The 27907-nt window shown below is 54.4% G+C and overlaps 2 protein-coding genes and 1 long non-coding RNA gene across 4 annotated transcripts in view; 2 read left to right on the forward strand and 1 right to left on the reverse strand.

Annotated features, from left to right (window-relative positions):
* Positions 1–544: 544 nt before the first annotated feature.
* Positions 545–4900, forward strand: LOC145506455 (uncharacterized). The gene is made up of 2 exons (XR_014053943.1): positions 545–3523; positions 4320–4900. It is a non-coding gene; the product is annotated as an uncharacterized LOC145506455 (long non-coding RNA).
* A 2949-nt stretch (positions 4901–7849) lies between these two features.
* PRLH (prolactin releasing hormone) lies at positions 7850–8744 on the forward strand. Its single transcript, XM_081491122.1, has 2 exons — positions 7850–7985; positions 8460–8744. Exons 1-2 carry the CDS (start codon positions 7886–7888, stop codon positions 8654–8656), a joined length of 297 nt encoding a protein of 98 aa, XP_081347248.1. The 5' UTR covers positions 7850–7885; the 3' UTR covers positions 8657–8744.
* Positions 8745–12076: 3332 nt separating this feature from the next.
* Positions 12077–27907, reverse strand: part of RAB17 (RAB17, member RAS oncogene family) — a 38018-nt gene continuing 22187 nt past the window's right edge. For both annotated transcript variants that reach the window (XM_081491121.1, XM_081491120.1), the window contains exons 2-6: positions 24896–25055; positions 17823–17974; positions 17334–17459; positions 14196–14289; positions 12077–13926 (exon numbers count right to left, since the gene is read on the reverse strand). In XM_081491121.1, coding sequence (XP_081347247.1) covers positions 13814–13926; positions 14196–14289; positions 17334–17459; positions 17823–17974; positions 24896–25052 — 642 coding nt within the window. In that variant the 5' untranslated portion in view covers positions 25053–25055 and the 3' untranslated portion in view covers positions 12077–13813. The remainder of the gene's footprint in view (positions 13927–14195; positions 14290–17333; positions 17460–17822; positions 17975–24895; positions 25056–27907) is intronic.

Here is a 27907-nt window from a genome sequence, read left to right on the forward strand (position 1 = left end):
GTGGCCACTTTGCTCCCTGGCTAACTAGAGCGCAGAGAGCTTCCAACCTGGAAACACACTGGGGCCTCTTTCCAAAGGCCCCTTGCAGGGGTCTCTGATTAGGTCCAGAGCTGGACTCCCTCATTCATTCGTTCACCTGACAGTGTGCATGGCCCAGGGATCTCTGTTCATCCGTGGCTGTGGCCAGGTCATTGGGAATGTGAGTTCTCCCAGCCCCGTGCTGGCTCCTCGGCCCCTCCTGCCTCCTCTCCTTCCCTGTCAGGTCCATGGCTTTAGGTGCCCATGGCTGGTCTGCCGCCCAGACGCCCCGAGGTCCCCTCCACAGACCCCTTCCTCCGGCATCTCAACATCAGCCCATCCTGCTGGCCTCGGATCTCACCCCCACACCCTGCTGCGCCCACTCAGGTCAGCTCCGTCCTCCCCGGGGCTCCGGGCAAGGCTCTACCCTCTCTTCAACCTCAGGTCCTGTCGGGAAAGCTGGCCTCTGCCTTCTGTGTGCACCTCCACCCTCCCACTCCATCAGCAGCTGTGACATTGATTTGGGATTTTTCTTTCAGATTTATTTTTGATGTGGACCACTTTTAAAGTGTTTATTGGATCTGTTACAATATTGCTTCTGTTGTATGTTTGGGGTTTTTTTGGCCGCGAGACATGTGGGATGTTAGTTCCCCCACCAGGGATCAAACCTGCTCCCCCTGCGTTGGAAAGTGAAGCCCTAACCCCTGGGCCTCCAGGGACATCCCTGGGATATATTTTTATGCCAATGGCATGCACTCTGCTGTTTCCAGGATGTCAGACCTGCTTTCACCAGCCTCCCAGCCCTCTCCCTTCAGCACCTTCCTGTGCTTATTTTATACCAGGTTGTGTTGCATGGATGCTGTGCTTTTGTTTCCATGGTGACCTGTGGTCCAGTGTGTGATTGTCTTCTCAAGTCCTTGTGTCTTGTGGACCCGGGTTTCCCAGGACCACTGGCTGCTGTCTGCCACACTTGGGGCAGCGCGAGGCGTCAGGAAGGTCACCAGAACCCCACTGCCGGCCCCCTGCACCTTGCCTTTCCAGCCCTGGGGAGCCTTGAGAGGAGGCAGCCCCCTGGCCTGAGCTCCACAGTCCTGTTGGTTTGGAGGGACGATGTCCAGGGCGGATCAGCCCTTCCCTTTTCTCCAGAGGCTGCCCACCGCGGCGGTCTGGGTTGGGTCAGCAGATCTGGCCACGTCCCTATGTTTCCTTGTGTCTGTGGTTGCTTCTATGCTACAAAATCAGAGCTGAGTACGTACAGAAAATCTGTGCTGACCCCTGGTCCAGGCCCGTGGCATTGGCCTGTGCAGCAGGGGCTGGCAAGCATCGTCCCAGGCAGTGCCAAGCAGGGAGGAAGAACCAGACCGTGCTTACCTCCTGCATCTTCACCGCAGCCTCCCCGCGCCCCGGCTGCTGCCACCACGGCCCAAACCTTCCCTCCCTGGTGCCTGTCTGCCCCCCGCCCAGAGGCTCTTCTCAAAATCTGGCCTGTTTGTTCTCTTGTTCTAGAATTACTGCAAGTTTTGTTTGGTGAAGGAGCCAGAAGCATAGAATAAGTGATGAGTTAGTCGCTCAGTTGTGTCTGACTCTTTGCGACCCCATGGACTGTAGCCTGCCAGGCTCCTCTTCATGGGATTCTCCAGGCAAGAGTACTGGAGTGGGTTGCCATTTCCTTCTCCAGGGGACCATCCCAACCCATTGGCAGGCAGATTCTTTACCATCCGAGCCACCAGGAAAGCCCAACGGAGCCAGAATGAGGAGAGGAGGAAGGAGCCAGCATTTCCCATTCATTCACCATCTCAGCAAAAAGCCGAATACGTTGTGTCTTGGAAAACACACCACACACATCCTGACCTGCATGGGCCCCCAGCTGCTGGAACAGATTGCTGCAAACTAGGCAGCTTAGAACGACAGAAGCGTATCCTCTCTCAGAGGCCAGAAGTCCAGAATCGATGTGCGTGCTGGGCCATGCTCCCTGCAGAGGCTCTGGGAGACTGTCCGTGGCCTCTGCCCGGCTCTGGGGACTCCTGCTGTCCTCCGCCGGTGGCCTCCTCCCTCCAGTCTGCGACTCCACAGCCACCCAGGCTCCTTCCCTGTGTCTCCTGTCTGTCTGTCCCAAACCTCCCTGCCTGTCTCTTACAGGGACTCTCATTAGATTTAGGGCCCATCTGGATTCTCCAGGACAGTCCCCTCATCTCAAGATCTTTACCCCAATCACACAAGCAAAGACCCTATTCCGAAAATGGCCATGTGTGGACTTCCCTGGCGGTCTAGTGGTTAAGACTCCATGCTTCCAATACAGGGAGCATGGGTTCAATCTCTGGTCGGGGAACTAAGATCCCATGTGCCATGTGAACACTGCCCCCCAAAAGAAAACCATCTTGCAGCACTCCCTGGAGCTCAGGGGTCCCGACAAGAGCAGCAGAGCATCGCACCTGCGTTTGCCCCACCTGCTGCCATGACATCTCCAGCTCCCAAGGGCCCCTCAGTCACTCTGGGTCCTCTCATGACTGCCCCCAGAGACCACAGGGCGGGGAACATCATTCTGCTCTGTCAGCAGGGCCGAGCTCTCTGCTCTGCGATGAGGGGGGGCGGTGCTAGAGCAGTGCCACCGCCTGCTGGTGGACCCTCGAGTAAAGTAATCAATAGACAGTCTACAGTAGGAATAGGAAAGGGCTTTATCTGAGCCAAACTGAGGGCTACAGCCCAAGACATAGCCTCTCAGATCGCTCGGAATCCGCTCCAGAGAAGCAGGCTTTCATCAGTTTTATGTCTCCCCAGAACGAAAAAACATTAAACGAGTCAGGGATATATCCCTTCAAGGTTTCAAAAACAGGACAGATCAGCACGTGTGCAGTGAGTCAGCATGGCCTTGCACCTGGAAGGGGAGTCTTATCATCAAAGGAGAACCAGCCTTGGGGTCCCAGGACGGGAGGCATCTAATCTTTATTTTGAACATGGACATTCTTTACTTGGGTGGTTTCCCAGGTGACTCAGCGGTAAAGAACCCCCTATTCTACTCCCCCCACCAACAATGCAGGAGGCACAGAGTCGCGGGTTTGATCCCTGAGCCGGGAAGATCCCCTAGAAAAGGCAATGGCAATCCACCCGAGTGTTCTTGCCTGGAGAATCCCATGGACAGAGGAGCCTGGCGGGCTACAGTCCATGGGGTTGCAACAGTTGGACATGACTGAGCATGGACAGCAGGGACATTCTTTACTTGTGGTCAATGAGCCTTTTCCTTTTTGAGTTTAAGCAGGTGCACAATGTATGTGAGATGGGCCACAAGCAGGCTGTTCTAGTTGGTATCAAATTCAAGGTACCTCCCGTATAAGTGGGGCTTCCCTGATAGCTCAGTTGGTAAAGAATCCCCCTGAAATGCAGGATATCCCAGTTCTGGGTTCCATCCCTGGGTCAGGAAGATCCCCTGGAGAAGGGAAAGGCTACCCACTCCAGTATTCTGGCCTGGAGAATTCCATGGATGGTACAGTCCACAGGGTTGCAAAGAGTCGGACACGACTGAGCCACCTTCAGTTTCCCCGATAAGCCAGAATGACTTCCCCAGGCCTCAGTATGTGGACATTGCTTTCATCAGCATCAACCCACACCATGGTGAAGATGCTTGGCTGAAAGGGGAGGGTTCACTCCCCCAAACACTCACGCACACATACACACTCACGCACACAAGCACACGCTCCCCCAACGGTCTGCCCAGGAAGCTGCCTCCAGCTGCCCTGGTCTCACAGGCTCCCCTCCCCCGAGGGCTGGGTGCCAGGCAGCCCTGCAGGGAGAGGAGGAGAGGACCCCTCCAGACGGGAGCTGGCCTCAGCAGTGCTTCCAGCAGCAGCACTCCTCACCAGAGCCGCTCTGACCCCCTTCACCCCGAGCTTCCCAGGGATCCTGACGGAATCCATCCCAGGGGCCTCAACCTGCAGCCGGGGTGTGGGCCGGGCCCCTCCTCTGCCCCCCACGCTCCTTAGACATCCCCCTCACCAGCACCCCTCCCATTGACCTCCACTCCAGACCCTCAGGGACCCCGCCCGCCCCCCACAAAACCTTCTTCACATGGAAGGAGGAGCACACGTGAGTCTCTAAGGCCCGGAGCTGCTCTGGAACTTTCCTCCAAGTCTGATGGAGGCTGGGGAAGGGCCACAGGGCCCCTGCACAAGTCCCAGGGGAGCAGCCGGAAGGGGTTCCCCCAGGATGGGCTTCTCGAGATGATGCTCGGGGGCACTTAAATGACCTTTGCTATGTTGTTCAGTTGCTCAGTCGTGTCCGACTCTTTGCAACCACATGGACTGCAGCATGCCAGGCTTCCCTGTCCATCCCCTACTCCCAGAGTTTGCTCAAACTCATGTCCACTGAGTCGCTGATGCCATCCAACCATCTCATCCTCTGTCGTCCCCTTCTCCGCCTGCCTTCAATCTTTCCCAACATCAGGGTCTTCTCCAATGAGTCAGTTCTTCGCATCAGGTGGCCAAAGTATTGGAGCTTCAGCTTCAGCATCACTCCTTCCAATGAATATTCCAGGTTGATTTCCTTTAGGATGGACTGTTCAGAATATGAATGAGTTCAGTTCTGAGGCCCAAGTGAAATGGAGAACAATGTGTAGTTATTTAAAATGGCACAAGTATACAGATTTTTTCACAACTTGAGGATATGATGGTTAAATGGAAATAATGAGATTCAAAAATGCATGAATCTGATGAACCTACCCAAAATATAGGTGAAAAGCATATGAGAAGGAAGTACATCACATGGGATAAATGATTGACTTCACTTATATAATGCGTGTTCTTTTATTCCTATTTTTCTGTTTCTGCTAAATTCTATCCAAATGTATATAAACTGCTTATAATAAAAATAAGCCTCTTCATTATTTGTAATAGAAATACAGGCATTTGTTTTATAATCATAGCTTCCCAGGTGATGCTAGTGGTAAAGAACCCTCCTGCCAATGCAGGAGACACAAGAGACACGGGTTCAATCCCTGGGTTGGGAAGATCCCCTGGAGAAGGGCACAGCAACCCCTCCAGTATTCTCGCCTAGAGCATCTCATGGACAGAGAAGCCTGGCAGGCTACAGTCCATAGGACCGCAAAGAGTCAGACAGGACTGAAGCGACTTAGCATACATTATTTATTTTATAATAGAAATGTACACATTAGTTTTATAATCATAATGTGTGTGTGTGTTCATTGCTCAGTTGTATCTGACTCTTTGCAACCCCATGGACTGTAACCCACCAGGCTCCTCTGACCATGGGATTTTCCAGGCAAGAATACTGGAGTGGGTTGCCATTCCCTTCACCAAATAATCATAATAAACTTCTTGAAACTGTAATTATGATTACTCTGGAAAAGGCTGGAATAAACATAATTTTTCAGTGGTAGAAACAGGACAAAAGCAGTTTGTACGTAATAAATGTGGCTGTGAAAAGGCACTTGGGTGACGGACCGGCCGGGGAAGGATTAGGAGGGTGCCGTTCAGCTGTGATGGCCTCCTCGGGTGACTCTGCACGGGAAGCAGGACTTAAAGGAGGAGGGAGCTGGCCCCAGGGTCACCTCTGTGTCAGCCGTCTTGCGGCTCGGAGCACCCAGGCTGGCGGTGCCTGCCTCTGCAGTCTGCCCAAAGTGTAAGAAGGAAAGCTAATGTGTTTTAAAACCACTCAACCCAAATGAAATTATATAACCCAGGAAAGGACACATCACATCAGTGATAAGAGTTAAAAAAAAAAAATTAGAAGAAAAGAAAAAAGAAAATGACTCTTCTGATGTGACCCAGTAAGGGAGGCAGGCGGAGAGGGAGGGGAGGGGGTCGGGTCAGCTGCTTCCTCCTGGGCGCATAAAAGGGGCAATGCGCCCCACCTGGGTCCCGCTCCCGTCCACCGCACTCGGCAGCCTCTGGAAACCTCGGTGAGTAGCTCATGGGGCGCTGGAGAGGGCGGGGGTCCCTGATGCTCCACCCTCCTCCCCTGCCACCCTTCCCTCCCCATCCGGGCAGGGCTCAGTCCTAGCAGCCAGGACCAGCTCTGGTGGGGATCCCACACCATTTGTGCGTCCATGGGCCACCCCTGGCTGTCCAGGCCCCCATCCACACGGCTGTCGTGGTGGAGATGAAAGGGGAAGCCATTCAGGCAACTCCGCTGGGAACACAGACCCGGAGTCCCACCAGCCAGGACAGAGCAAGCCCCCGGCTCTCAGGAGGCCAGACCGTGAGGGTCGGGAGACAGGCTCTGCCAGGGTTCACGCCCTCCACCCAGCGGGGTCCCAGCCAGGGAGACAGGAACAGCCCAGCCCGTCTGGGAGCATCTCTTTATCACTCCACTTTCATGATGGCACCTCCATTTCCTCTACGTTGGAGTCCCCCTGCCAACAGCTCTCTAAAAAAGGAAAGGGTGGACATTTTAAATCTCTCAGTTGGAGAGCACGTTGCTTGGGGCTAGGGCTTCCCTGATGGCTCAGACCGTAAAAGTCTGCCTGCAATGCGGGAGACACAGGTTCCATCCCTGGGTCGGGAAGATCCCCTGGAGGAGGAAATGGCAACCTTGCCAGTATTCTTGCCTGGGAAATCCCAGGGACAGAGGAGCCTGGCAGGATACAGTCCATGGTGTTGTAAAGAGTTGGACACGACTGACGGACTAACACTTTCACTTTCCGCTGGGCTCAGGGACAGGCTGGAAAGCCAGGGTCAGCAGAGGGATCTTCCCTGAACCAGACAAGCTCTCTGGCATCTTCAGCTGGTTCCTTAAGTGCCGGGGGAGGGGGAAGCGGGGGACGGAGCCAGCCCTAAGAGGTGCGGGCACCTGCGGAAGGAGTTGCAGTTTGCCAGGTGGATGCTCTTTCAGGCTCAGCCCAGCAGGGTGAGAAGTGGATTTCTGGGTGCCTCTGCCGCCCGCAGCACCCTCTCCCCCACCTGTATGGGGCTGTTCTGCTGCGTGAGGGCAGGTCCCCACGGGCTGCTGGTTGATCCTGGAGACTCACGGCTTGGATTTGGGGTCACGGTGGGTGGTGAGCGCCCCTGGTAGGGATGGTGGATGACGACCCTTCTACATGCCCGGCTGTCAGTTGACATTCTCCAGCGGGCAGGGGGCAGGATGGAACTGGGCTGAGGGAGGGAAAGAACCCTGCACCAGGATCCCCCACCCAGAGCGCAGTCCAGGCTCAGCATCCCCCAGACCCCCGCCCCCGGGGCATGTCTGAGGTTGGGCCCACCCCCTCCACATCTGCAGCCACCTGGCTCCTCCTGGCAGGTCCCCACCAACCCGCTCGCCTCTGCCATCCCTCCCTACCCCACCAAAGCCAAGTGTGCACACCCACAGTGAGCAGAGGCCTCCCACACTCCTGGCTCCCTGACACAGATGGACAGACAGACAGACTGAGGCACGACCAAGACATCCCAGCTCTCTGCACCCACAGATCATATATGCCCCAGGTTCCTTCTGATGACAGACAGTCCTTGTAAACATGACTGAGCCTGGGAGAGGCCAACACACACGTGGTCACCTCATCGAATGCTCACTATACAGAGGAGAGACTGGGGTCCCCGGGGAAGGGAGGGACTGTGCACAGATCCAGGCACGCCTGCTGTTCCGGGCTCACTGCTACCCCAGCAGAGCAGAGAAGCGCACACGGGAGCCCGGCTGCGTGCACACGCGTGTAACCCAACGCACACCTGCCGTACACCTGTGCACACCCATGTCCGTGTACATGCATGTGTGCACGCACTCACGCACATCCACTCTGACACACACACAGTGTGTGAGGCGTTATCCGAGGTGCCCTGCTTTGTGCACACACACCCTCATGCGCACTCACCTTTGCCCCCAGGCTGCACCCTCCCGAGTGGGACCTCTGCGAGGAGCTGGTGGGATGAAGGTGGCGGGGGCCTGGCTCGTCTGCCTGCTGCTGCTGGGCCTGGCCCTGCAGGGGGCTGCCAGCAGAGCCCACCAGCACTCCATGGAGATCCGCAGTGAGTGTCCCAACAACCCCCACCCCTAGGGGTCACAGGGGGCGCCTGGCCACTTCCTGAGCTGGGGCATCCTTGCTAAGCGTCCTGGAGCTGGGGACTTGGCCTCCTGTTCACAGACCCCTCCCCCAGGTGGCCCCAACACCTGCTCCCAAGGGTCCCCGGCCCAGCACATGGGGGAGGGTCACTCTTCACCACAGGGGTGACCTGGGGCTGAGTGCACCTCGCCCACGAGAACGGGGTTGAGGGGACAGGAAGGGAAGGGGGGAGTGCGTCCTGATGTGAGTCTGAAATCCCATTTCCCAAAGCCACGCCAGCACCAGAAACAGGCGCTCCGGGCGGCCCTCCTGTGCGGGTGGGTAGTCCCGGCACGTCCAGGGTGACGGGCAGCAGTGAGCTGAGCACACACCCAGCCCTGCCACCAGGGCTGCACTCACCAGGGCACAGGCCTTCACGCGCTGTTCTTGCTCTTTCCAGCCCCCGACATCAACCCTGCCTGGTACGCGGGCCGCGGGATCCGGCCTGTGGGCCGCTTCGGCCGGCGGAGAGCTGCCACAGGGGATGGATCGAGGCCTGGCCCCCGACGCCTGCCAGCCTGCTTCCCCCAGGAAGGTGGCGCTGAGCCCTCCGGAGCCCTCCGGGGGCGGCTGATGGCCCAGCTGGTCCAGGAGTAACGGCAGGAGCCTCCTCCTGCCCCTCCTGCCCCTCCTCCTCCACCGGCGACCCTCCCTCCGGTCCTAATAAAAGCATCTGGCTTGTTCACACGTGTCTGTGTGGTGACAGAGTGGGCGGTGCTTTCCCTCCCGGACGTTAGCCTAGAAGGACCCTCAGAACCCAGCAGCCCAGAGGCTCCAAGACTCGCCCAAGGGCACCCAGCCCCGAGCAGGGGACTGGGACTGCCTTGGTCACCTGCAGCCGGTACCATCCCCCCAAGCCACCCTGAACAGTTGCTCAGGCTGCACACTGCACAGGGCTGCCGTGCAGGGACCCCAGGGAGGGCATCACGGCCCCTCCGCCTCACCTGCCCCTCTCTCTGCTGCAGTTCTTGTTGCCTCCCTGTTGGTACTTGGGGAAGAAAAAGAAACAGGGGCTGCTTGTTTCCAGTACTCTTAGGTTTGAGTATTTCAACCCCACCTTGCGTCCCTTTCGAACCGCACGGGGATGTCCCTGTGTCCTGCCTCAGGCAGAGCTCGCTTTGGTGTTGGGGTGCATGACCACTGACTGGACAACTGAGCCCCGTCCCCACCTTCTGGGAGCCCCGGTTCCCACATGAACCTGGGTCTGGGAACACCCACCTCAGTCCTGAGCTTGGGTGGCACAGCCCCTGCATACCTGCCAACAGGTGCGGATGCTCTGTGAACGTAAACCCCCTTCCCCGAGGTGTGCCTGCCCCTCCAGTGCTGGGGCCAGGAGCGGGCGGGCAAGTTTAACCAGTTGCTTCTGAACCCAGAGCTCAGGCCCGTCAGACCTCTGCCTGCACCATGCCTGCAGGATCTCAGGAAACCCCGGGCCTTGGGACTCCTTCCATCCACACTCAGCAGGGGCTGGGATGCAGAGCCAGCCTGCAGAACCCCGGCCCGGCCACCCTGCCCAATGGAGGAAGGTGGGGGTCCACGCTCACTGGCCAGCTGGAGGAGGCTGAACCAGCCCAGACCACGTGGATGGGGCTGGCTCGGGGCTGCCCCCTCCCCAGCCGCAGGGAAGCCCAAGAATACTGGAGTAGGTTGCCTCTCCCTTCTCTGGGGGATCTTCCCGACCCAGGAATCGAACCGGGGTCTCCTGCATTGCAGGCGGATTCTTTACCAACTGACCTATCAGGGAAGCCTACAGTTCTTAGAAAAGAACATATAAAAAGGAGGAAATGGGTCAAGAGTAAAATTCTGATAAGGGGATCAAAATGATCCAATGTTTGGATCATGGTGGGCGATTCCAGCAGCCTGAGAATCACACAGCGAGTGAGTCCGTAAAGACGACTGTTTCAAAGGCTTGTTTGTAAAGGGAAAGGAGAGGGAGATAGAAGTGAAGGGAAGGGAAGAGGAAAGGGCTTGGCTCCACTTGTTTTAAGAGGGAGGGGCAAGGAATCTAGATCTGAAAAGAAGTAAAACTCGCACTGTTTGCAGACGATGTGACACTATACACAGAAAATCCTAAAGGTTCCACCAGAAAATTACTAGAGTTAATCAATAAAAATACAAATAGCTTCCACAATTATCACTGCATTTACTTTCTCTCCCGCACTCTCCCCTCTTCTCTCTCTCTACCCCTTGGAAGTAAGTTGTAGATAGCACATTTCCCCTAGATATTTCTGCATCTTTCTCCTCAAATTAAGGACAATCTCCACCATAACCACAAAATTATCATCATGCCTCAAACATTTTGTAAGAATTTCATAATATCATAGAGTTTTTCGTCCATACTCCAAACCCCCCAAATAAGGCAAGGAACTCTTAGCTGCCCTTTTTGGTTTTTTTGGAAGCCAGACTCCAGTCTAGATTCGAGGTCACGGTTAGTTACCTCCCGTTAGGCCCTCGTCACCTGATTTTGTCACAACACTGACTCTCACAGGAGCCCAGACGCGTTACCTGGTAGAATGATCCACACACAGCACGTGGCGCCTGCTCCCCCAATGCTCTGCCCTCCTCCCTCCGTCCTGCCCCTGTGCTTCCTGTCATCTGAGCAGCGGGGTCCAAGGGCAGGGTGGGACTCAGCCATCACTGAGGCACGAATGCTCTGCGTCTGTCCTATGGCATGGCATCTGACGGTGGGCTCCAGGTCCCACTCCGACAGGGGCCAAGCCTGCCCCTTTGCAGACTGTAAGACCCTCTCGGCTTCCCATCTGCTCATAAACGATCTTCAGAAGTCCTGGGGCCCCGTGACAGCAGCCTGTCTCCTAAAGAGCTCCTGGCCAGGGACTCGGGCCCCGCTGGGTACCCTTGCTGAGACCAGCTGTCCTTCATGGGCTGCACGATGCTGATCCTCTGATTCCTTCCTCCTGAGTGGATTCTTCTAAGGGAGGTATTTCTCCTTTTTTCCCTTTTCTCTTATTTTTTTTCTTTTCATTCAACATTTTACAAATGGTAAGATGATTTCAAGTTGTTCTAAATGTGGCCTCCAAAAAGGGACTATTTTAAAAGGAAAAGAATGGATTCCTGAGTCAGCTCCTCCAGCCACAGGGGGCTCTTCCAGGGGAGACAGAGGAGGAGCTAGAAGCAGAGCCGGAGGGGAAAGGTCAGGACCACAGGCAGAGGAAGCAGGGCTGCTCCCGGAGGCTGCTTCTCAGCTCTGCTGCTCCTCCTGCCTCCACCACGAGCACATGCGCGCGCACACGCGCGCACACAGACACAGACACAGACACAGACACACACACACACACACACAGACACACACACACACACACACACACACACACACACACCCTGGCTTGTGAGAAGGGCTGGAGCAGCTTCCCCAGCTGCAGACAGGAGAGAACTCACAGACTGGCCTCCCTCAGGACCGTTTACCCTGGAGAGTCTGTGCCCGGAACACCTGCAACCCCATGGACTCATCTGCCTCCAGGCTCCACACCCACCACGACCTCACGGTCCAGGGCGGGCTGAGCTCAGGTGTGTGAAGCAGACACAGAGAGGCTCCAGAAACACCCGTCCCTGGGTGTGGCGGAGGCTGTTTCTAAGCAAAAACCTGCCTTTTCTTTACAATGCTGGGAAAAATAGCTTCAGTCCTCTCCTGGGACACATTTGCTGAGTGCTTGGCACATGCCAGAATCCTACCAGGCACTAGGAGCCCCATGCGAGGACGGACAGACAGAACCCCCACCCTCACCGCAGAGCTCCCCGTGTCTGAATGTTAGGTCGCTGGGTGGGGCTAGACCTCCCAGGGCCCAAGCTGCCCTGCAGACAGATCTAACGTGGAGCTGCTGGGCTCAGGGATACTGCCTACAGAGGCTTTCAGGTGATTCCAGGGCTGAGCCCCACCTGCCTCGTGGGGGAAAAGGAGAAGGAAAGGGGCAATGGGGACCCCAGGCTCCAGGGTCACCATGTACCCCATCCCATCCTGCGGGGAGGGAGGGAGGCGTGAAGGAGGGAGGTGGCAATAAGTCAAAGAGTATGCTTTAATAATAAATTCTAGCCTGAGAAGACAGGAGGAAAGCAATCACATATATGGGCATCCTACAACTAACATGATTTCCTCACTTCCTATTTCATCTTGGATGGCTCAGATACTCCTCTGAAAGACATCTATTGTTCAGCAAAGCAACTCTCTAGACCTAGAGCAGTGGGGTTTGCTTCAACGAGGCTGGAGCGCCATCTAGTGGCCAGAGGCAACCTCAGCCTCCCACCACCCCCAAAGTGGTCTCGTCCTTTGCTGGGGGAGTCCCAGCCCAGCCAGCTTCCCTGGTGGCTTGGTCAGTAAAGAGTCTGCCTGCAATGCAGGAGACTGCCTGCAGCGCAGGACGACCCCGGTTCAATCCCTGAATCGGGAAAATCCCGTGGAGAAGGAAATGGCAACCCCCTTCTTGCCTGGGAAATCCCATGGACAGAGGAGCCTGGCGGGCTGCAGTCCATGGGGGTCGCCAGAGTTGGACACGAGGTAGCGACTGAACCATCCAGCCCTGCTACCCTGAGTGAGGAAACAGCACAGGGCAACGGTCTGATACAGCAAGGGCTCACATCTCACACGATCCACCTTCAGGGGAACGGTCGTATAAAAAACTCACTGCAGTCAGAAACTGCAGGGCTCGCAGCAGTAAGCTGCCAGGCTTCACCTGGAAATTGTCAAGGAAAGAAACACATGTTTGGGGACGTCAAGAGGGAAGGCCGCTTTACGTTTGTCCTTCTGTTGATCCTTACAGATGACAACGTGAAGCCACTTTTGGGGGGGGGTGACAGTGGCATCTTTTTTAAAATTTCACACCTGCTTCTCACAGTCTGAGAGGGGAAACCAGCATCACCACCTGCCCCGCAAGTAGCCGCCTCTGAACTACCTTCACGTGGCCGCTGGCTCACCTCCCAGAAGGGCTGTGGGGGCCTCTCTAAAGGGAGGAACCAGGCAAGCCCGTAACGTGTCTCCACCCGAAAGATGCCCGGTGCCCACCTCAGCCACAGCCCCCCAGCCTGGGGGCCCTCGGGGGACGTGCGTAACAACCCCCACCTACAAACTCACCAGAGACCACGTGCGAGAAAGGGGTTTGTTTTAGGAGAAAAGGAACAGAAGAAGGTATCCCTCTGCTCGAAACCCGAGTCCTCAAGCCTACGGGCCCAAGCATCTTGTCCTCATACTCACCCCGAGAAGCGGACAGTGGGGCCCCCGCCCCGCCCCCAGCTGCCCCCCTCAGGGACCCTCTCAGAGGTCCGGTGACGACGTGGCCCGCTCCAGAGGGGCTTACTGACCCCTCTCTCCCATCCCAGGAGCAGATGAAACCCCCCAGCCTACCCCCGGCAGCCTCCTGCCCAGAACCAAGTGCATGCCGGCCGATTTCCCATCCTACCGGTGCCAGGCAGCTGAGGGGGGCACCTCCAGGCAGGGTCAGGCGTGCCCACCCCCAGGACATCCGGGATTTAGGCGGGATCTGACATCTGGGGAAGTGGAGCCCCCACCCTCTGGAGGTCCCTGGACACACAAATGTCTCCCAAACGATTCCCACGAGCTTGGGAGGCAATTATGCTAAGGAATGCCAGCTTCCTGCGTCTGGAAGACTCAGGCACGCTCTGGGCTTGACGGTGGACTGGAGTCAGCACCGCTGTCACCACGGAGCTGGCGTGGCTCACTCGGAGGACCGCCAGGGCACGGGCTGGGAGTACCCGCTCCCGCGGCTGCCCCCAGAGCGTCCGCTTCTAGGGAGCACAGCATCGGCCCCACCGTGAGGGCCGCTCACTCGGGGTCAGCGAGGCGTCTCTCCGCCGCCTCTGGCCCTCCTTGCTCTCTTCTCTCTGCGAAAGCTCCCAGGCTGCGGACGACAGGAGGGGGAAGCCCAGCTGGGAGGGAAGCCTCCGAGCCCAGCGCACCCCCTGCACCCTCGGCAGCCCCTGGAGATGCCCTCCCCCCCTGCCATGCTCTCAGGAACCAGGAAACAGGCGCCCTTGACTCCTGTCCACCTTCCAGGCCCCTGGCAACATTCGGCTGGGCCTCAGGAGGCCAGAGAAGAAGATCCGTTTGAAGAAGGCACCCCCCGCCCCGCCCCACCCCCGGCTCCAGGGCAGGGGGTTGGTTACTCACCTACGGCGTTGAAGACCTCGGTCACCTGGTAGTTCAGTTTGGCCGAGGTTTCCATGAACAGCAGCCCCTTGCTCTCTGCAAACTCCTTCCCTTCCTGGAGGAAGTGACCGTGGAAAGTCCACATTAATCAGAAATGTCCTAAGGAGACCCAGAAAGACCACGGGACAGTTGCACCAGTGGAGAACCTCATTCCTCCCGTTCTGTTACTGGGGCTCCTGGGGAAGGCGGCCAGGACTGGGCAGTGGGGTCTGGAAGAGGGGTGTGGCGCTCACTGGAAGGGAGCCTGGCGCCCCCAGTGGGGTCTGTGGGGAGGCTCCCCTCCCACCGTGGAATCTGGGGAGGGGGGCTCTGAAAGCGAGAATGAAGGAGACGTGGAAGGGGGTGAGGCCAGCCTGGTGGGAGCCCCCCGGGCCCTTCTCTGCTTCCCCCTCTGCTGTGTCACAGGGGTCAGGCCTGCGTGGAGTGATGGTGCGAGGAGCAAGGGAGGCTGGGAAGCTCCAGGGCTGCTTGTGTGGCCGAGAAGGGGAGAAGCGTTCACGGGAAGCTAGCATGAAGGAGGACCTGGGGGCCTCCCCGGGCAGGCCCCTCACCTCTGGACCCTCCCAAGAGGAGCTTGGGCCCCACACGGTCCTGCTGGAGGCTGAGCGGGCCCCGGGGGCTGAGCCGGCCAGGCCTGCAGCATTGCACCCAAGCGGTGTCCACCCCTCCTCCCCTGGCCCCCAGACCTGCACTCGCCCCCTCCCTCCAAGCTTCTCAGCCCCTTCCCAGACACAGAGATGGGCCGTTGTCATTTGTGTCCTAAAGGACAACGTAACCTGGTCCAGACGAAGACTTGGTGACTCCAGGTAGCTCATATCTGCTCATATCTGCTCATGCGTGCTCAGTCGCTCAGTCATGTCCAGACCTGCAGTCTCATAGACGAGTGGCCCGCCAGGCTCCTCTGCCCATGGCATTTCCCAGGCAAGAATACCAGAGTGGGTTGCCATTCCCTTCTCCAAGGGATCTTTCCAACCCAGGGATCGAACCCTCTTTTCCTCTGTCAGACTCAACTGAGCAACTTTCACTTTCACTTTCTGTGCTTATGTAAGTAAGCCGTTCATACCTGGGAAAGCTGGGAGAAGGGCAGACAGGAACTATCTGTACTATTTCTGCAACAAGTTTTGTAATGCTGAAATTATTTTAAGATGAAAAGCCCCCAAATTACTGTGAAAGCGTCACCTCCCACTGGTCAGCCTGGCCTCTGCCCGGCCAAGGCACCTGCAGCTCCGGGGTCTGTGCACTCTGTCCCCCCCACCCCCATCCCAAGGCCCAGCCTAGTGGGAGTTTGGAGTGAAGAGCCAGGGTGGGGTCTGGGGTCCCGGGGTCAACAGCCCAGGCCCTGGGGTGGCGGCTCCCATGCAGTCTAAGCCATGGGGTCCCCCACCCACAGGCAGGCTGAGCCCAGGGCAGGGGTCCCGGGGGAGCAGGGAGGAGGCCCCGTCCGCCCCAGAGCTGGACCCCTGGCCTTCCTGAGGGTCTCCCCACCTGGGTCCCATCTCCCCCACAGCCTGACCTGGCCTCTGCACGCTCTTCCTACGTCACCCATCAGATCCCCGCCGCTGAGCCCACCTCCACCACGGGGGTCTCTGCCCCTGAGCCCCAGGGTGGGCGCAGCATGGTCTTCTCCGGCAGCCCCTTGCCTCCAGCCTCCCTCCCCTGCCTACCCCCCTGCCACCTATCACCCTCTTCCCATATCTGCTCCTCCACCCAGAGCCTCTCCTAAAAGCACCCCACACCCCCCATCTTCACACAGACACCACCTCACCTCCTACACACACATACCTGTGCACACACAGACACACACACACACCTGTTCACACAGACACACACACACCTGTGCACACACAGACACACACACCTATTCACAGAGAGAGACACACCTGTACACACAAACACCACCTTACCTTCTACACACACACACCTGCACACACACAGAGACACACATACCTGTTTACACACAGAGAGACACACACCTGTACACAGACACCACCTTATCTCCTACACACACAGACACACACAACTGTGCACACACAGAGACACACATACCTATTTACACACACACACCTGTACACACACAGACACATACATCTGTTCACACACAGACACACACACCTTTCACACAGACACCACCTTACCTCCTACACACACACACACACATACCTGTACACACACAGAGAGACACACACCTGTACACACAGATACCACCTGTACCCCCTATACACACACACTCTCCCCATACACACACAGATACCACCTATACACACACATAGAGACACACACACCTGTACACACAGAGACACACACACCTGTACACACAGAGAGGCACACACCTGTACACACAGAGAGGCACACACCTGTACACACAGATACCACCTGTACCTCCTACACACACACACACACACACACACACACACACACACACACACACACACACACACACACACACACACACACACACACACGGACCCGTGCTCCCTGCTCTAGGCTCCCAGCACTTCACAGGCACCTCCCTGAGCATTATTTCTGCTCTTGGCCATTTTACAGAACTACAGCTCCTGGGCCCTCTGTTCCTTGCTCATTTCCTAGCAAATAAATTTGGATTTGCCCCTTCTCGAACCTGGAGGAGGAATTGGCAACCCACTCCAGTGTTCTTGCCTGGAGAATCCCACGGACAGAGGAGCCTGGCGGGCTACAGTACATGGGGTCACAAAGAGTCAGACACAACTGAGTGACTTAGCACATACTTCTTGAATAGTTTGCTGAACACAAAGATGAAGATTTGAGACCAACATCACTCAAAGGGGGGGGAGGGGTGGAGAGGGCCATGGTTTCCTCGTTCCTAGTGCTGTGCCTGCCCTTGCCAGTCCTCGGTGCCCGGTGCGGGGTGGGGGAGCTATGGTGATGATCAGGGCTCTCCCCGCAGCTGGCAGCCACCTTCTCTGGGTCTGACCTTCCCAGGAGAGACCAGAAACCTTGGCCCAGAAAAGAAACTGAATTGGGAATTGTGTATGTGCATGTGGCTGTGCGAGTGGATGCTCACGTGTGTTTGGGGTCCCTCCATCTCCCCTACTGATACATAATGACAGTCTCCAGACCCACCTCAAAGGTCACCTCCCGCTCCTGTTCCAGGTCTGTCTTGTTGCCAACCAGCATCACCACGACTTCTCCGGGGTGGAACTCCTCCTCCAGGTCCTTCAGCCACTGCTGCACTTTGCAGAAGGAATCCTGAAAAAGGAAAACAGGACCGTCAGGCAGACCTGGTGTTCTTCCTCAGCCGTCCCAGGAAAGACAAGGCAGGTGTCGGTGGCCACCCTGTGTAAAATATGGTCCAACTGACCCACCCAAGGAATCATGAGGGATGGATGGTGATGCTCCAGAAAGAGGACAACAGAGGGGCACAAACTGTGCAGCAGGAAGAGGGGTGGTCAAGGAGGGCTTCCTGGAGGAGGTGACCAACTTTCACTGAAGGATTCTCCACTGGTTGTCATGATTTTAATATAAAGAACCAGCATAGGCCAGTAACATGATGCATCCAGAAGGTAGCCTCCTCATGCCTGGAGGGTGGGGACATGCCCAGGTGAGCCTCACCTTCCTGGTGATGTCATACACCAAAAGCGCAGCGTTGGCGCCCCTGAAGTAGAGACGGCAGACGCTGTGGTACTTCTCCTGACCAGCCGTGTCCCAGATCTCAAACTTCAGAGACGCGGCCCCCAAGTCCACCACCTTGGTGAAGAACGCACCTGAAACACAAGCCCAGAGCGACCTTTGCCTGCAGAACGAGGTCTCTATCCACAGCTCAGCCTGGGCTCAGCTCACCAGTGGGAGACAGTCAGCCCCATGCTCCCTGGCACCCCCTGTGGGCAAGGCTCAGCAAACACCTCTTCTGGAAGGTGGCAGTTTCCAGAAGAAGCAGAGTTACAAGGAACTTGCTTGTAGATTACACAGAGGCTTTGTGTGGGAAGATGGACTCCGGGGTCCTACTCAAATCCTCTGGACTATGTGTGGCACGGAAGGGTCTCTGGCAACCAGGGGTCCGCACATCCCCGTGGGTGTCCAGCAGTGCAACTGACGATCGCCCATCTCCTCCCCTGAATCCTTCCTGGCCTCCTGCTAACCTCCCAGCCTCATCCACACCTCTGCCTCCCGACCTTCCATCTCCACTGACTTCCCTGCTTAGAATCCTTCCTCTTCCCCACCTCCTGACAAGCCCACTGGGGTCTTTGAGTGTCAGCCCTAGGGGTGCCGCTGGGCCCCTCTTCCCCAAGAGGCAGTCTGTGGGAGCCTAGCCTGTGCTCTGCATACTCTCACTGCAGGTAGACATCTGTGTTCTCACTCGTCACCTCTGGGGGCAGTGAGCACCTGGACTTGTATGCATCCGTGTCTCTGCTTAACGATCACACACAATGAAAGAGCTACCCCAAACCTTCCATTTGACATCCTGGGCAATCCACCTTTCACGTGAAGGTTGCTTTTCCCCTTCTCAGAGCTTTCCCAAGTGATGTGACTTTAAGGGAGCTAATTAGTAACACCATGACGTTTTGTCCCCAGAATGTAAATTGGTGCAGCCACCATGGAAAATAGTGTGGAGGTTACTCAAAAAACTAAAACTAGAGCTACCATATGCTCCAGCAATCCCACTCCTGGGCACATATCCAGAAAAGACAAAAACTCTAGTTAGAGAAATATGTGCATCCCGACGTTCATAGCAGCACTGTTTACAATAGTCAGGGCCTAGAAGCAACCTAGATGTCCATCATCAGGTGAATGGATAAAGAAGATGTGGTACATATATGCACTGGAATATTACTCAGCCATGAAAAAGAATGGACTAATGCCATCTGCAGCAACTTGGATGGACCTAGAGATTATCATCCTAAGTGAAGTAAGTCAGAAAGAGAAAGACCAATACCACATGATATCACATAATGCAGAATCTTTGACACAAATGAACTCATCTATGAAACAGAAAGACACGTAGGACAGACTTGTGGTTGCCCAGGGGAGGGGAGGGGGAGGGGTGTATCTGGAGTCTGGAATTAGCAGATACAAACTCTTACATACAGGATGGATAAACAACACGGCCCCACTGGAGAGCACAGGGAACTATATTCAGTATGCCGTGATAAACCATCATGGAAAAGAGAATGAAAAAGAATGTATCCATATGCATAACTGAATCATTTTTCTGCACAGAAGAAATTAAGACAACATTGTAAATCAATCATACTTCAATAAAACAAATGTTATTTTAAAAAAGGTGTTCTGGCCCCATAGCTTATGGGCTGTGTCACATACAAAACTAAACCAGAGACTGCAGGGGAGCCTGTGGGGTGCTCCAGGTGAAGCTGCTGCCCTGCCCAGGCCTGGGCTGGGCTGGGCTGGGGGCTTATTGGGAGGTTCTGGTAGACATGGCTTCATGCTTAAAATGAAAACCTCCACACTCTCACTCGTGTGAGTGTCCTGGGGTTGCCAGAACAAATGACCACAAGATGCGTGGCTTAAAATGGCAGAAATGTATTATTTCAGTTGTGGGGGTCAGGGGTCCAAAATCAAGGTGTCACCAGGGCTGGTTCCTTCCGGAAGTTCTGGGAGGGGCTCTGTTCCACGCCCCCGCCTGGCTCCTAGTAGGGGCGGCAGTGATGGGTGGTCCCTGGCTTGTAGGTGCTCCCCCCCGGCCGCTGTCTTCACAGGGCTGTCCTCTCTGCATCTTTGTGTTCTCCTGTTCCAGGAACACTGGTCACGGGATTCGGGGCGCACCCGAAATCCAGGAATAGCCTTAACTAGTTATGTCTGCAAACACCCTCTTCCCAAATACAGCCATAGGTACTGGGGATTAGGATGTGGATGTATCATTCTGGACACAATCCAATCCACTACAGATGGAGGGTAAGAGACACGTCTGGGCTGAGATTCTAGCACAGAAAGGGGACGATCACCATTCTCTCTCACAAGAACCTAGTTCGGGGCGACTCCTAAATGGAAGCCGCCAATGGGGCCTCTGCCTGTACGGCCTGTATTTTTCTGCTCATCCACAAGCTTGGAGTCGTCTGCACTTGCTAGGTGCTATGGACTGAATGACTGTGTCCTCCCAAAGTCAGTGGGTTGAAGCCCTAACTCTCAGCATGAAGGTATTTGGAGATGGAGCCTTTGCAAGGTGATTAGGCTTAGATGAGGTCCTGAGGGTGGTGGTTTAGGTGCTCAGTCATGCCCGACTCTTGCGACCCCATGGGCTGTAGACCACCAGGCTCCTCTGGCCATGGGATTCTCCAGGCAAGAGTACTGGAGTGGGTTGCCATTTCCTTCTCCAGGGGATCTCCCCGATCCAGGCAAGCTGGGTCTCCTGCATTGCAGGCAGATGCTTTATAATGACTGAGCTGCAAGGAAAGTCCACCTGAGGGTGGGGCCCCCAAAATGGGGTTAGTGACTTTGTAAGAATGCACCCCCATCGTGTTCTTTCTGTCTCTCTGTCTTTCTCTGTGTGTCTCTCTCTCTCTGTCTCTCCCTCTATGTGTGTCCTCGTCTCTCTCCCTCTCTGCCTGTCTCTCTTTCTCTCCTCCATCCTTTGCAAACACAAGAAGAGGCCATGCAGACACACAGCCAGTTACCAGGATGGCAGCTACCCATAAGCCAAGAAAAGAGGGCTCAGAGTGAAACCTACTTTGCCAGCCCCTCAGGCTTGGACTTCCAGCCTCCTGACCTGTGAGAATAAGTCTGTTGTTTAAGGCAACCAGTCTGGACTGTTCTGCTGCGACGGCCCAGCAGACCATGACACCGGGTCAAACAAAGCTGCCGTCTGCAGATCAACGGCAGGACTGACAGCTCCTGGCTCCTAAGAGGCTACTGTGCGGCCTGAAAGAAAAGTGAAAGTGGAGTTGCTCAGTTGTGTCTGACTCTTTGAGACCCCGTGGACTGTAGCCCACCAGGCTCCTCCGTCCATAGGATTCTCCAGGCAAGAGTACTGGAGTGGGTTGCCATTTCTTTCTCCAGGGGATCCTCCCGACCTGGGGATTGAAGCTGGGTCTCCTGCATTGCAGGCAGATGCTTTACCCTCTGAGCCACCAGGGAAGCCTCAGCAGGACAAAATTCCACTAGGACTGTTGACATCACGAGGGTGAAGGCCGCACATGGGTCTTGGAAGGAGGCCTATCTGCTGCAAGAATTTGCTGATTTCCTTAAACTTTCGAAAGTCCAGCTTCCTCCTTTACCACGAGTCAACACTGCCCTCTTCCCAACATGGTTGCCAAACCCGTGGGGAAAGAGAGGAGGCAGCTGTCTGGCACCTGACCTCCCTTCCTCCGCCTCCCGCTCCCCTCTCCCCGGCTCCTTGGCTCCTTGGCTGGGAGCAGCAGCCTTTTGCCCACATGCTTTACCTGTTTGCTGTCAGGTCACATCACACTTCTGAGTTCGATTTTGGTTTCATCCTAAAAACCCTCACTGCCAGGTGACAGGTGGGCATAAAACTCAGGTTTGTTTCCTCTGTTTCGCTGTCTAAGCTTCTGATATTTCCTTTTCTACTGTGAAGATGACAACTCATGGGTGAGTTTAAATCAGTGCATTTAATAAAATCCTAACAAATCTCCAAGGAGGGCAGGGCTTTCCGTTGGAGCGGTGATGTGGTACAAGCGGCTGCTGGCTGCTTACAGACCACAGCACCTCGTCTCCAGGGAGAGAGAGAGAGAGACATAGGCCCCCAGGGGGCCCTCAGGGCTGGTAACTGATGCCAACTTCCACCCTCTGCCCTGCAGACTCTTTGGCTCCAGAAAAGACCCCACATGTATTACCTTCCTTGTTCAGAAAACTGCTGATCACATTTTCTACCTGTTCACAGGTAAAGACGAACAGTAATTAAGAGATAAACTTCCAAAATATGCAAACAGACTTGGAGATTTTGCCTAAAATGATATTGGCAACAAGCTGGGGCCTGGGGGCAGGATCAGACCAAGAACCAGGAACCGTTCACCTTTCTAGAACATGCTGGGGGAGGTGATACATTGGAGCATTTTCATCAGCTGATAATTTGAACTGGGGCCACCCAGCATGCTGCTCTTCGTGGTTACACAAAGCAGGGCTCCAACCTCCTCTGGCCCCACCGCAGACTCCACAAGGGGCCCCAGTGGCAGGGACCTGGGGACGCTTCTGGCCCCTCCCCAGCCTCTGGAAGCAGGGTGCCTTCCACTTGCTGAGCTGAATGGACCCCCTGGGACACTGAATGACGGGACAACTCACTGGGGTTTTTCCTTCAACTTGTATATTTTGGCCCCCAGTACAAAGGAATATCAGCTAAACGTTAACACAAGGAAAGGTTTTTGCTTTTTGACGTTTTAATTTAATTAAACAGCCGCTCCGGCTCACTCAAGCCCTCTCTACAGCCTTCCCTTTCTTTGTAAAAGCCATGAACTGCCCCCAGGTTGAAAGGAACACGACGTGGGTGACTTCTCAGGGGAGCCTGGGCTCCAGCAAAGTTTCCTTCAGCAGGGAGGGGGAGCAGGGAGAAACCCAACACCCTTGGCGACTTTCCTGCTTCACACAAGGCCCAGCTGGCCCAAACTGGTTCCACCGGCAAATCCTCACACAAGCGCTAGATGTCACCACCCCTCCAGAGACGTCACTGAACCCTGCGGGGAAAGAACCCACCTGCCAGGGCAGGAGACATAAAGAGACTCGGGTTCGATCCCTGGGTCGGGAAGATCCCCTGGAGGAGGAAATGGCAACCCACTCCAGTAGTCTTGCCTGGAGAATCTCTTGGACAGAGGAGTCTGGCGGGCTACAGTCCGTAGGGTTGCAAGGAGCTGGACACAACTGAAGCAACTTCACACACACACCTCAGCCAGAGGGTTGTGGGCCACTGAGAATACACAGGTGTGGGCGAGGCTCTGTTCCCAAATAACCTTATTCACAAAAACAGGCAGAGCCCTGTGAGCTCACAGGTAGGATCTCAACCCTCTGGCTGGACTGAGATATGGAGGGCTGTGTGCCTGGGTGTGAACCTGGATCTGGATTCAGGGGAAGGAGACAGCAAGGACCAGCCTGGAAGGCTTGTCCAGATCCAGGTTCACACCCAGGCACACGACCCACCCCTACCCTAGCTTGGCAGGGCCTCCTCTGTGGTCTCTGCTCTGGACTAAAACCCACCTGGAGGCCAGCCTTAGCGCTTCATTGTATTTTTTTTTAAGGTCCAGTCCAGGATCACAGGTGAGTGGTGTCAGCTTTCCTGCTGAGGAGAGGAGGTGGCCCTGTGAGCCCTCAGCGGGCCTGAATCCACAGTCCTCTCCCACGGCTCCATCCCATGGCCAGCCCCTTGCCCTGCTCTGCCTTTCCCAACACTAACTCCAGGGGCCTGGCCCTGGCCAGTCCCTTTGGCCCGGCATGCCTCAGGAACTCAGGAACCACCCTCCTGAGAAGACTGAGGGCCCCCAAAGGCTGTTCACTGAATTTTGTGTTAAGTTTCTATGTCGGTGTGCCTGCTTGGCATTTAGAAATCCTCCATACCTATTAGGGGCCTGGGGCAGAGGCCACACCCAGCAGGTACTTATTAAGTGAGAGAGTGAGTAAATGAATGAGTGAATGAATGAATGGATGCAGAGGAATGGAAGGCTTATCCATCTGTATCAGTATCAGTATCAGTTCAGTCACTCAGTTGTGTCTGATTCTGCAACCCCATGGACTGCAGCACGCCAGGCTTCCCTGTCCATCACCAACTCCCAGAGCTTACTCAAACTCAAGTCCATAGAGTCAGTGATGCCATCCAACCATCTCATTCTCTGTCGTCCCCTTCTCCTCCCGCCTTCAATCTTTCCCAGCATCAGGGTCTTTGCAAATGAGTCAGTTCTTCGCATCAGGTGGCCAAAGTATTGGAGTTTCAGCTTCAGCATCAGTCCTTCCAGTGAATATTCAGGACTGATTTCCTTTAGGATGGACTGGTTGATCTCCTTGCAGTCCAAGGGACTCTCCATAACAGAGCCCAAATTTCAAACCACAGCTTTCATTCCAAATTAGGTGTCTTTCCAGCAGGTTGGGCTGCCTCCCAAGCGAGTTGACACAAAGTACAGGTTGTGTTTCCCTATTTTAGGTGGGAAGAGGGGGGGTTTCATCCCTAGACAGGGTGTGAAGGAGGCTGATTGCCCACAGATGCTTCCAAGTCCTTCCCCTCTGAAGGCTGTGATTCGTTAGCCTCTTTAAGCAGCACAGTGAGAGGGGCCTCGCTCCCTGACAACCCTTCCGACAACACCCGTCGCCCCTCCAATCCAAGCCAGGAGTGTAAACTGAGTCTGGGCAGAAAAGGAATCGCTTTAGTAGGAGGGCAACCAGCCAGAGTGAGAGGCTGGCTTGTCTAGGGGGCTGGGTGGCAGAGCGTGGGGGCAGGTGCTTCTAGGCTCCTCCCACACCAACAAAATCTCTCACATACTCAACCCTTCGGGGCCAGACTCAGCCCTGGAGTCTTGCAGCTGAGCTGAAGCCTGGTTGAGTTCTGGATTCCGTGTGCGTGCCTGCCTGCCCACAGAGGACCTTGTGCCCCTGGCATGCACCAGGTACTGCCTGAGGCTCCGGGAGTGCATGAGAAATTCCCAGGTGGCTGGTTTCCATGTGCCCCACACCCAGGTCAGCAGCTCTGGCTTCCCCACTAGGAGACTAAGGAAGGGGTGCCCTGTCCCATCACTTACATCCCACGGTTGGCAGGATACACTTGAACTCGTTCTTCACATACCGGAGAGCCAAGCTGGACTTGCCCACAGAGCCACTGCCCAGGAGAACCAGCTTGAAGATGCAGGGCTGGCCCGGAGCGGCCCCAGGATGAGGGGCCCCCTTCACCTGCGCCATGCCCTGCAGAGAGACAGCGAGGCAAGGAGGTTGAATGTCTGATGCCAAACGATCTCAGCAAGCTCACCCCCGGGACACTGCCACCCTGACCAAACACGGACAGTCTTGAACGGAGTGGAGTTCTAAGTCAGAGGCACCTGGCCTGCTGGTCCTGGGCCACTATGCACCTCATCTTGCCATCTGGAAACTGGAGTGAATGATAGCTATGACATAGGCCTGTTGTAATGTGCTTGGAAAGCATGTCCCTGGTACCCCGCAGGACCAATGTATAAGAACATCCTCAAACCCTGCAAAGTAGCCATTGTATGCTACTCATCATATCGTCTCACTTTTCCCCTTTTACCTCTTCTCACTTCTGAAAAATCCGTAGCTATTCCAAAAATGTTATGAAAAGCCCGAGAGGTACAGCACTCTCTCAGTTGTGATTCATGGATTAAAACTGGTTTGTAAACAGGTTCAAGAAAACGTATTTACAAAAATGTTTAGTGTTTCAAGGATCTCAAAACATTTTAGTATTTCCCACTGTATTGAAAGCCTTAAAACACACAGTCATAAGAAGCACCCTCTTCCAACAACACAAGAGAGGACTCTACACGTGGACATCACCAGATGGTCAATATCGAAATCAGACTGATTATATTCTTTGCAGGTGAAGATGGAGAAGCTCTATGCAGTCAGCAAAAACAAGACCAGGAGCAGACTGTGGCTCAGATCATGAACTCCTTATTGCCAAATTCAGACTTAAATTGAAGAAAGTAGGGAAAACCACTAGACCATTCAGGTATGACCTAAATCAAATCCCTTATGACTATACAGTGGAAGTGAGAAATAGATTCAAGGGATCAGATCTGATAGACAGAGTGCCTGAAGAACTATGGATGGAGGTTTGTGACATCGAACAGGAAGCAGTGATCAAGACCATCCCCAAGAAAAAGAAATGAAACAAGATGAAATGATTATCTGAAGAGGTCTTACAAATAGCTGACAAAAGAAGAGAAGTGAAAGACAAAGGAGAAAAGGAAGGACATACCCATTTGAATACAGAGTTCCAAAGAATATCAAGGAGAGATAAGAAAGCCTTCCTCAGTGATCAATGCAAAGAAATAGAGGAAAACAATAGAATGGGAAAGGCTAGAGCTCTCTTCAAGAAAATTAGAGATACCAAGGGAACATTTCATGCAAAGATAGGCATAATAAAGGACAGAAATGGTATGGACCTAACAGAAGTAGAAGATATTAAGAAGAGGTGGCAAGAATACACAGAAGAACTGTACAAAAAAGATCTTCATGACCCAGATAATCACGATGATGTGATCACCAACCTAGAGCCAGACATCCTGGAATGTGAAGTCAAGTGGGCCTTAGGAAGCATCACTATGAACAAAGCTAGTGGAGGTGATGGAATTCCAGTTGAGCTATTTCAAATCCTAAAAGATGATGATGTGAAAGTGTTGCACTCAACATGCCAGCAAATTTGGAAAACTCAGCAGTGGCCACAGGACTGGAAAAGGTCAGTTTTCATTCCAATCCCAAAGAAGGGCAATGCCAAAGAATGCTCAAACTACCGCACAACTGTACTCGTCTCACACACTAGCAAAATAATGCTCAAAATTCTCCAAGTCAGGCTTCAACAGTATGTGAAGCATGAATTTCCAGATGTTCAAGCTGGATTTGGAAAAGGCAGAGGAACCAGAGATCAAATTGCCAACATTTGTTGGATCATCAAAAAAGCAAGAGAATACCAAAAAAACCATCTACTTCTGCTTTATTGACTATGCCGAAGCCTTTGACTGTGTGGATCACAACAAACTGTGGAACATTCTTCAAGATATGGGAAGACCAGACCACCTGACCTGCCTCCTGAGAAATCTGTATGCAGGTCAAGAAGCAACAGTTAGAACTGGACATGGAACAACAGACTCGTTCCAAATTGGGAAAGGACTGTGTCAAGACTGTATATTGTCACGCTGCTTATTTAACTTACATGCAGAGTACATTATGCGAAATGCCAGGCTGGATGAAGCACAAACTGGAATCAAGACTGCCGGGAGAAATATCAATAACATCAGATACCCAGATGACACCACCCTTACGGCAGAAAATGAAGAAAAACTAAAGAGCCTCTTGATGAAAGTGAAAGAGGAGAGTGAAAAAGCTGACTTAAAAACTCAATATTCAAAAAATGAAGATCATGGCATCCAGTCCCACCACTTCATGGCAAATAGATGGGGAAACAATGGAAACAGTGACAAACTTTATTTTCATGGGCTCCAAAGTTACTGTGGATTGTGACCACAGCCATGAAATTCAAAGATGCTTGCTCCTTGGAAGAAAAGCTATGACAAAGCTAGACAGCATATTTAAAAGCAGAGACATCACTTTGCCAACAAAGGTCCATCTAGTCAAAGCTATGGTTTTTCCAGTGGTCATGTGTGGATGTGAGAGTTGTACTATAAAGAAAGCTGAGTGCCAAAGAATTGGTGCTTTTGAACTGGGGTGTTGGAGAAGACTCTTGAGAGTCCCTTGGACTACAAGGAGATCCAACCAGTCCATCCTAAAAGAAATCAGTCCTGAATATTCATTGGAAGGATGAATGCTAAAGCTGAAACTCCAATACTTTGGCCACCTGATGCAAAGAATTCACTCATTGGAAAAGACCCTGATGCTGGGAAAGATTGAAGGTGGGAGGAGAAGGGGACGACAGAGGATGAAATGGTTGGATGGCATCACCGACTCAAAGAACATGAATTTGAGCAAGCTCCGAGAGTTGGTGATGGACAAGAAAGCCTGGCGTGCTGCAGTCTATGGGGTCACAAAGAGTTGGACACAACTTAGTGACTGAACTGACTAACTGA

The sequence above is a fragment of the Giraffa tippelskirchi genome, chromosome 5 (genome assembly GCF_054371585.1).
Source record: "Giraffa tippelskirchi isolate mGirTip1 chromosome 5, T2T-mGirTip1v1.2.pri, whole genome shotgun sequence".
Classification (NCBI taxonomy): Eukaryota; Metazoa; Chordata; class Mammalia; order Artiodactyla; family Giraffidae; genus Giraffa; species Giraffa tippelskirchi.

Bases quoted from the DNA above. Each gene is read 5' to 3' on its own strand.
- PRLH (XM_081491122.1), top strand. From the start codon at position 7,886: ATGAAGGTGGCGGGGGCCTGGCTCGTCTGCCTGCTGCTGCTGGGCCTG. The intron at 7,986-8,459 runs GTGAGTGTCCCA...TGCTCTTTCCAG, and splicing joins GCACTCCATGGAGATCCGCA to CCCCCGACATCAACCCTGCC.